Here is a 9,434-nt window from a genome sequence, read left to right as displayed (position 1 = left end):
TTCGAAAGTAGTGAGCATTGCTGGACTCACTGAGCTGTTGTACAGCGCTTCGACAACTTGAACGAGACCTTTGATCTTCGATGGTGACTGTTCGCAGCACTGGCCAGAGCCCCTGGCGCCAGACTCTGTCGAATGTCCTGAAATGGCGATTTCTAATACCACTCCGAGCATTCAGCAGCCGAAGTAGCTCAGTTGGGAGAGCGTTAGACTGAAGATCTCAAGGTCCCTGGTTCGATCCCGGGTTTCGGCAGAGTGGTATCGCGATTTTTTTTACCTCTTCCACACTTTTCTCTTTTTCTGTTGGAAAAGAAAAATATATCTGACACATGAGCTACTGTTACCACTATCCCTCTTTCGAAACACACGCAACTTACCGGTCCAGCAGTACACGATCCCGCCAGACGGGAGTGAAATTATGGAAATTTTGTAAGGTCACCAAATGGCTAGAAGCTTACAGCAAGGTAATAAACAAGAAACGTCACACTTGTACACAGGTCGCCTAAAGCAACAGATGGTCCAAGCTCTCTGCGTGTACCATATCCTGATATCCATGTACAATCCTGAGTCCAGCACTTTACTGACGCCGCTAACCCTGACCTTTGTGCTGTTGACCTCTTTCTGTGAACCTGAGGTTTGTGTCTCTCATCAACGCAAGGGAGAGAATCCCGTATATTTGGGAAATAGCATCTTGCACTGAGCTTGGCTTGGACATCACAAGGAAATGGCCGCTAGACGTGTACCTACGCTGTCTTTTACATTATTTCACTTAAACTTTAAATCTGTCTGTGGGCGCATGTTTGCCTCCATTGTGCCAGCTGCCTGGAATCTCCTTCCCCTTCATCGCACTTGTTCTGTCGTGCCTTAGTTTAGATGAGGCACAATCTTGGTATGCTGTTTTTTCTTTTTTTTTCACGATTTCATAGAGCGTGCAATTTTATTTTTATAAAGTGCTGTGTGCCATTAGGAAACAGCGCTCTATAAGTAATCTTCAAATTATTATTCCATCTATATATTAATAATCCTTTTAGTCGTGTAAATCCATACCAAATCTGGTATAGAAAGGTTGTAGTTTAGTAAGCTCCATTATTTTGTGTGTGTGTCTCTTTATTATATATCTGTCTAACTGCTGTAGGGACTCTTTTTGATCATTGTAATGTACATTTATATAACAAGCTTCCACATGTGAAAAGCTGCCAACATGTCTAAACAAGATGCTAGAGAGCCATAGGCATCACTCCTCACTGACATCAGTTTTCATGAAATCTAACACAATAAATTAGAAATAATAAATTGGATTGCCTCAAAAAATGTTTAAAGTAAACAGATTGTTTATTTAATGGGCACAATAAAGTTTAATAAATAATGATTCAAAGTTGTTTAGTGATACCCAACACAAAAGAACTTCAGGGAAGATGTACTAAATGCTATAAAGAACTTTATTATTGTCTTATTCTTGTCTTCAGTTTGACATGTCAGAGGAAATGATGATGGAACCCAAAACACTTAAATATCTGATTTCAACTTTACAACAAGGTTATATTTAAAAACTGGATCCAGAGAGGTCCATGCATAAAATATAACAATTTAGATCTTTTCTTTTACAGCACAAGCTCAACATAGAGCATGAACTCACCATCGACATGATTATCCGCATGTGATATGTTAGTGTAATTACAAAAATCATTCAGCCAGCAGGCATAGCAGCATCAAGTTATTAACTCTACACCAAAAGGATAACATTTGGCACCAAATCATGTCTTTTGCCATTTAGTTTGAATGGTGTGATTCAATTCCGGAAGTATTAGTGAAGGCACTGCTGAAGTGTCTATACAGAACAACCAAGTGATCGTTATTCCTCTGAATGATGCCACTGAAGACTCAACAAGCCAGTCAACAGCATGGCTATGAAGAGCAGCTTCCATTGTTAATATGCAGATCTATGGAATGAGCAAAACAAATTGTGCATATCATTGCATCTGAATTTATGACATGAAATCTTCATAATTGTTTTGATCACAAAACCCTTTAACTTATTCAAAAATGACTATCCAATAAAGACCTAAATAGGTGCAATCAGCAACAACTGCTATGGACATGTCAACAAGACTTAATGTACAGAAATCTATTCTAGAAATACAATCCGTTGATGTCAGCAAGATATAAACTACAAAAAACTATTATAGAAATATAATCTGTTAATGTCAGCAACAAATTAGTGACATAATCTGCTATTAAAGACATTTAGTCTCTTGATGTCAGCATGACATAAGCTACATAACCAGCTATTATAGATATGTAATCTGTTAATGTCAGGAACAAATAAGCAACACAAACCTTCAACGATACGGAGAGCTTCCTCGGCTGTCATATTTGCCACATCATTAACATCAGTAAGATATTCCAATAGTTTCCTCAGGCGGCACCAGTCAGGATCATTGATACTCATAGTCATCAAATGCTTCAGATGGATTGCTAAGATGTCTTTTCCTTTATTTTCCAACTGTTGGATAAAAAGAAGAAAACAAATTTCATGAAGTTTCACAAAAGGTGATTGGCGAACAGCCTGCTTGAAGGAAGAAAGAAGCATGGCTAACAGCACGTTTGAAGGAAGAAGGTAGCATGCCAGCTGACTACAAAGTGTTGACGGACGTGATGATTGAATTAATAAGCAGATCCAGACACTCACGTAAGAGGTCAGTGTTTTTAATAAAGGTTCTTTTCCTTTAAACATAGTATATCAGACCTCTAAATAGGATCTAAGAACTGCAGAAAGTACAGAAACATACTTCTGCAATACACAGTATCCATCAGCACAGGTGTCACCAAGGGTTTGACTCAGTGATAAAAATTATAAACTTACCATCAAAAGAAATTGGTTGTGGCACGTTGCACAAATCCTACTCTGCTGTCTACATTCTTTACATTTCTGTTTAATAAATGCAAGCTCTTTACTCCAGGGTCCGTGCAGCCTATGATGAGCTTCTGGATCATTTGTAATATTAGGCTGAATGAGGCTGATCAGAATACATGCGAATGCCCACAGGTCAGCTGTCTTCATCACAGGGTGAAACTTGTCGTGCTTCTGAATCTCCTTGTACCACTGTGGCAGGTATTGCAAAGTATGACCTGACAAACAGTCAAAACACACTCCTAAGTAGGTTAACAGAAGTGTTCAAAATGAATCACACAATCTCTTATCTCTGTTCTTCCCTATAATTTATGTTGCCTTACCTCCTCTGTGTAAGATGTACTGGGGATGTTTTGCAGACTCAAAGTCAACAAACACAAGAGAGTTTGGTTCTGTATTGTTGCGCAACATCAGATTAGCCCTGTTCAAACACAGTTCATTAGTTGATCCATTGGTTACTTACATAGGACTTACATAGACCATCTCTCAAACACTTTACATAACTCACAAACGATGCACATAAAACTGATCTATTGAATGTTTACAAACAAAAAAGCTCAGCATATTTGATACCATAAACAGCAGGTGGCAATTACAATTATAGATAAGTTATCCTCGAATGATTTTAAAAAACATTTGCTTAACATATTTACTACCATAAACAATTTTCTATCAGCAAGTACCAATTATAGACAAGCTATCACTGAATGATTATTTAAAAAAATTTGCTTACTCACACTTTAATATCTCCATGAACCAGATCAAAGCTATGAAGATACTGAATGACACATAAGCCTTTTATTGCGAACTCTTTTATGTTAATAATGTTCCACTCTCTGTTCTCAAGGGCTCCACCTGTGCATTTAAGAAAAGCCCTTAACAAAAATTTGACTGATAATGTTAATGTTAAAATGCCATTTTAGAGGGTGTAACCATTATCCGCTGATAAACTTCTGGGTTTAAAATTATTTTTAATTGTTTTAATATATTATTATTTTGCTGTATTTTACATTTTGTTTTACTCTTGACCCAGGGCTTCTGCTTACGCAAAAAATTGCGTACAGTACGCATTAAAAGTTTGGAGGACCCCTTCAATTTTCGTCAATGGGGTCCCCTTCAAATTTGGGCAAAGAACAGGGACCCCTTAAAAATCTGAAGAAGGGGTCCCTGGGACCCCAAAGAATTTAGCCCTAGCAGAAGCCCTGTTGACCTATTGAGCATTCAAAATTTATATCAATCACAAATAAAAAATTTCTGCAAATCACAAATTCAAAATTTTGAACACTGCTTATTACTGCTTAAGTGTGCAGCATAAGTGCACATTTATGGTACATGTCATACTTATTTTATATAAATTCATATCAATGGTTTCACATTTTTCTCTAACAGTTGAGAAATAAAGGAAAAGACATTGACATATTTTTCTATTTTATTATATAATCTTGTGATACCTTGTATATATTCAAGGAAAATACAGATGGTATCCTCCTCTTTATACACTCCATACACTTCAGGAAGGAAGTCGTGTGTGTGCTGGCAGAGGAATTCAATTCCAATCAATCTTCTCTGGGATTTAGAGATCTTAAGAATTAAAAAAAAAAAACAATCAAATTAGACTAACATTACTGACATCCACAGTTTTTATCATCAGCCATAGAAAAATGAGCAGCCTTTACAGTTTTGTCCTTGCTGAAGACAGCTCATTCCTGCACTACCTTTTCTAAAGTATGGGTATGCTTCACTCTAACAACAACTGACTTCAATTTGTTTTAGTTAGTCAGGGTGCTGGTCACATTCTTAAAACTCTAAAACGTAAAATAGAAATGATTGTATGTGTATTAGTTCTGTTTAATTTTCCAAGCTACTGTGATAAAGGGTATGCTAAATTGCTAGAGTAAATGGCAAACTGTGACATAGACTGAGGACACAGGAAGAACGATAAACATATGGACAGAGTATAGTTATAATTCTTAATTTAAAAGATGTTCCTTGATTAAGGACATATCTACTAAATACTTTTGCAGGGGTTGCTTTAGCCAGCCTGTAAGTTGTGAATATTACTCTTGGCTGTAATAATACTAAGAATACCACAATTCAGCAAATTCTTACTGACAGCAAATCCCCATGCGAGACTCATGAAATCAGATGTCAACTTACCCTCTTCATAATAAAAGTGGCTTTTGTGTGTTTGTCTTGACAGAGGTAAACGCCTGTGGTGTGGCTCTCAGGTCCATGAAGTTTCTTTAAGATGATGTATTCTTTGCCTGGCCGGTAATGCCAAATGCCCTTTTCACACTCAGGTTTCAAATTCTAAGAATTAAAATCAACAAACTTTAAATAAATTCATTATTTGGTGGATTTTCAAGTTAATAAATATAAAGCCTTAAAGAAATTAAAGAAAGCAACATGACAAGTTATATTATCAATACCATACATTACAGAACACAGAATACAAGCAATGAACAAAAAGTAAAAATACTCCACAAAATTAAAGAAGAGTTTTGAAAAAGATTGTGTCACAAAATCATATGCAACTACAATGAAAGTGAATTTGTGGAAAACTTTATAAAACTCTCAAATTTAAAGACATAGCTTATGAAGATGTTTTCAGGCTAGCAACACCCCCTCTGTACAATTTCCAGCAAAATGGAGAGAAACATTTATCAATCAATTAATCCTCTTGCTTAGCAATGTTGATTTAACCACCCACTATGTACTAATTTTGTAAATCTTAAATAAATGTAATGCAAATTCCTATGAAGATATTCTTGGCTTGACTCAAAAACATTACCCAGAAACATTTACTCCTTTTAGTTTATCCAACCTTGGTCGGCTTGGTACCATTCTGTATAGATTTTTTTCAACAAGCCCTCAATGCTGCCAGTCAAATACAAAATTAGAAACTTACTTTTGATGAAAAGATTCCAAAGTTGTTCGGGCAGGACAAAATATCCATGAGATACTCATGCAGCCTCTTAGGTGACCCATACAGGAAGCCTTGTAAAAGTCTGTCTGATGTTTGAGAAATGTCTGCTACACTTCCACTCACATGGAGGTCTATGTCACTTGATGACTCAGAACTGCTAGCACTGTTCAACAGCAGATTCAGTTCTGGAACTTGCACAGCCTCATATTTTGTGACACACGGGTGAACCTCAGCGTCTAGGTGAGTCTTAGTGTCTGGATCGTCTGACACCCCAGCATCACTATCCTCCTTGTCTCTCCACCTTTGCCACGCGCTGTCAGTGTCAGTGCCCAGAGTCTTGGCATCGCTGTATGTGAACTGAGGCGTGTCGGTGTCTTCAAGAGGAGTTTCCAGTAGCCTCAATGTCTGGTTCCTGAGAGCGATTTGCGAAGACCGTCGACGTGCTGCCATCGCTGGTGTCCGACTGAAAGTGTCCTCACGAACTTAATGTCGGTAATATCAGCGATCGCTACTGATCAAAGTTGCCTCCGTGACTACAAAGATGTGTCTGGGGATACCTGATAGCCACAGTTCATAATAATCAGTAATCTGATTACTGTTTTCGGGAAGTGCAGATCCTTGGAAATCCCAGTCACGTGACCAGTCCAGCCCTTGTCGTCTGCCACACTGACATCCGGGAAGTTGTCCCGCTTACGTCATGACCTATATCTATGTACAACCGTCGCTAGCGGCTTAGTCATACCACGAACTTAGATCCACATGGTCATACATACATTTCCATGAGAGGTACGGCTATAATCTATTCATGGGTATTCCCGACACAGGAATAGGTCAGTGAGTGAATGGATATGTGACTGTAAGTAGCGAGTATTATTAGCTAGTACAGCAGTCAGCAGGAATACTTGTCACGAGGACAGCCGCACCTGCTGAGACTCCCAGTCACGTGACAAACTCTACGTTTCTGACGTGCCTTTATTTAAATGGCGGACTTGAGGTGAGCTGTCGTCAGCTGTCATGTGTCTCAGAGAGAATAGATAACATTTCTCTGTCTCAGTCCCGTGGCGATATGGTTTCTTGAAATTTTATATCGGTTTCCTTTCGTTTTATAGTCATCATTGGGGCTCTTTAAATGGCTTGTCAGCAAATATTGTTCCCTCAAGTTGATTCTGATAACCGCAGTCATCGCTTTTAAAATTGTTTCTCCAGCTAAGACGTTACAACATCCCCGAAACTCTTTCTTATTAAATAAAACGATTGAAACTCCTGTAAAATGCTTCTAAACGGCCTCACGATGGCGTCAAAGCGATTATGATTTTGAATTTGGTCATTGCATTATGTTTTTCTTTTGAAGTTTATGTGTTGTACAAATATGAAAGAAGACAGGCCTGCAAGACTTTGGAGAAATTTGTGTTGGAACAAAAGAACCAAACATATCTGGACGAGTGCGTAAGTGAACCTGGCGAGCAAGAGAGTATCCTTGACACTGTATACTTGGGGAGTTGATGACTAAAACTACTAGTGAGATTGCATTCAAACGATATCATAAACACCATAGAAGGCCCTCCCCTCGTGCCTGTTTTGGGCAATAGTGTGCAGGTCCTGCGCAGGACAGCCAGTCCATTCCTTCCTAAGCCAGTTCTTCCTCTGGTCAACGCGGCCTCGACCCCTCCTTAGACACCTTGAAGGAAGGTCTACGACAATGTGTTGTGCCGAGTTACATGGCGAATCAGATTAGCTTCCGCCGCTTGAGTGTTACAAATAGAGGTTTCTGTTGTTCTATAAGTGTGGCAGCCGTTCTTCGTCCACAGTTATTGGTTTTATGTTCCCTGTACGATCGAGATCCGGACCAACCTCTTCAGCCACTTGGTCTCGAATGCCTGGATTCTCCTTTCCGTATCGGCGAGCATAGTCCACGTGTCACATCCTTAAAGTAGGATCGGTACTATGAAGTATTTGTACAGATTGTGCTTTGTGGTTTGCCACTTTAGCTGGTGCGATCCTGATGCCGATGTCTGTCGTGGGGCTGCTGTCTATAGAGAGGAGGTCTCTCGATCAAGTACTTGAAGCTGTTGACCTCTACAACTCGTGCTTCGTTCATGCTTTGCTGTCGCCAGTGACCAAGACTTTACTCGTGTCAGTGCTAGTCTCCATTCCACCTGAGCTGCCTCTCAGTCTCTTTGCAAGGTCTTGCAGTTTTTTGTTGTGTCTGCAGCTTGATATATGCAAAGCGTGTGCTGCAAATCGGCCTTTCACCAATGGAAATGAAAGTGTGATGGTCGTGGAGGGTTTCGCGCATGATGCTGCTCCAACAAGATATTAAACAGCACCGGCGATAGGGGGCATCTTTAATCTGTTGTATTAGATGGAATATCTAAATATTTTATAAAATGGCCGAAAGGTTCAACGAGAGTGCTCCACTGAAAACCTCAGTTAGATGTTTAGTATTATTTTCATTGAGCTGTAGACAGCATTGGACAAGTGAGTATTACGTGTCCTCCAGTCAGTACATCCTGACACTCTGAGCAATGGATGGTGGTGGAGAATTTTTTTTGCACATAAAAACAATGGAGGGTAACGTCAAGTTTGTAGTCAATCGAGAGCCACATCTTCCCATCGGCTGAATTTGTCATGGGGGATGCAGTGAGAGATTTGGAGTATATATTACACTATCGAGTCCCACTGATTTTGCCAAAGTTGTGAAATGTATTTTTTTTTCATGGAAAGATTCCTGTCTGGAAAAAAGTTATCCAGGACTATCTGCTAAAAGACCCTCCTGGCTGCTTGGGCAAGTTGTTTCACATAATACTGGAATGGCCAGGAACCCACATAAACAGGATGTCTGCATTGTCTTTTTGTAGTGAAGCATGTGGTTCAAACAACTAGTAATGAATGGTTGTGAATGAAAAGTACCTAAGGCTGGAAAAGAGTCTGAGATAACCAGAAACTTTGTTTCTTGAAAGTTTTAAGTGTGCTGAAAGCAAGAATGGTTTAAGAAATTGTCCCGACCTTAAGTACCTTATTAAGAACAAGTATGGAGAGATATGCTCTCAATGCCTGGAAAGGGAAGGTAAAAAAGAAAGTAAAAAGTAATAAACAACAGCTAGAAAGTTCTAGATCAAGCAATAAGGAAACCGATGGAAACATTCGGACTTGCACAACAGTGGAGCCTGTCTGCACTCTTGATGTCCCAAATGTCACAGAGGTGGCAAAAGGTTAACTAGCTAGCACAGCGCAGGTGGCCGAGCCACACCTGGTGAATGAGTAATAGGGTCTAGCATTCTTTATCGACAATCAAACTGCGAAAAAGAAACTTTCTTTTAGGATACTTGATGATATGAGTTGTTGTGTAGTTAGTAACTTTCTGAATATGTATTAAGAATTAATTTTTCTTCAATTTTCCTAGAATTTTATGAAGTATTTTACCATATTTTTCTTAATAAATGTATACAGGCCTGCAAAGAGGCAGATTTAGTTGTCTTGTTCTTGTGAAGTAAAAGAACACACAAATATCTAGATGACTGCATGAAAATGTACAGCCTGTAAATAACCAACCAGTATACTGACAGTAGTGTATAAAGACCTTCACTTTACTCGTGAAGA

At 39.0% G+C, this 9,434-nt stretch overlaps 1 protein-coding gene and 1 non-coding gene across 2 annotated transcripts; one reads left to right on the top strand and one right to left on the bottom strand.

Moving 5' to 3' along the window:
* The first annotated feature begins 177 nt into the window (after nucleotides 1-177).
* On the top strand, nucleotides 178-250 carry Trnaf-gaa. Its single transcript has one exon. It is a non-coding gene; the product is annotated as a tRNA-Phe (tRNA).
* Nucleotides 251-1,418: 1,168 nt separating this feature from the next.
* On the bottom strand, nucleotides 1,419-6,523 carry LOC112573123. The gene is made up of 8 exons (XM_025253174.1): nucleotides 5,817-6,523; nucleotides 5,066-5,218; nucleotides 4,360-4,489; nucleotides 3,646-3,763; nucleotides 3,232-3,329; nucleotides 2,861-3,126; nucleotides 2,335-2,500; nucleotides 1,419-1,937 (listed from the first exon to the last, which is right to left on the bottom strand). Exons 1-8 carry the CDS (start codon nucleotides 6,282-6,284, stop codon nucleotides 1,903-1,905), a joined length of 1,434 nt encoding a protein of 477 aa, XP_025108959.1. The 5' UTR covers nucleotides 6,285-6,523; the 3' UTR covers nucleotides 1,419-1,902.
* Between the last annotated feature and the right edge of the window lie 2,911 nt (nucleotides 6,524-9,434).

This window comes from Pomacea canaliculata, linkage group LG10 (genome assembly GCF_003073045.1).
Source record: "Pomacea canaliculata isolate SZHN2017 linkage group LG10, ASM307304v1, whole genome shotgun sequence".
NCBI lineage: Eukaryota > Metazoa > Mollusca > Gastropoda > Architaenioglossa > Ampullariidae > Pomacea > Pomacea canaliculata.
Note: the sequence above shows the minus strand (reverse complement) of the source record. Positions and strands in the feature narration are given on the sequence as shown.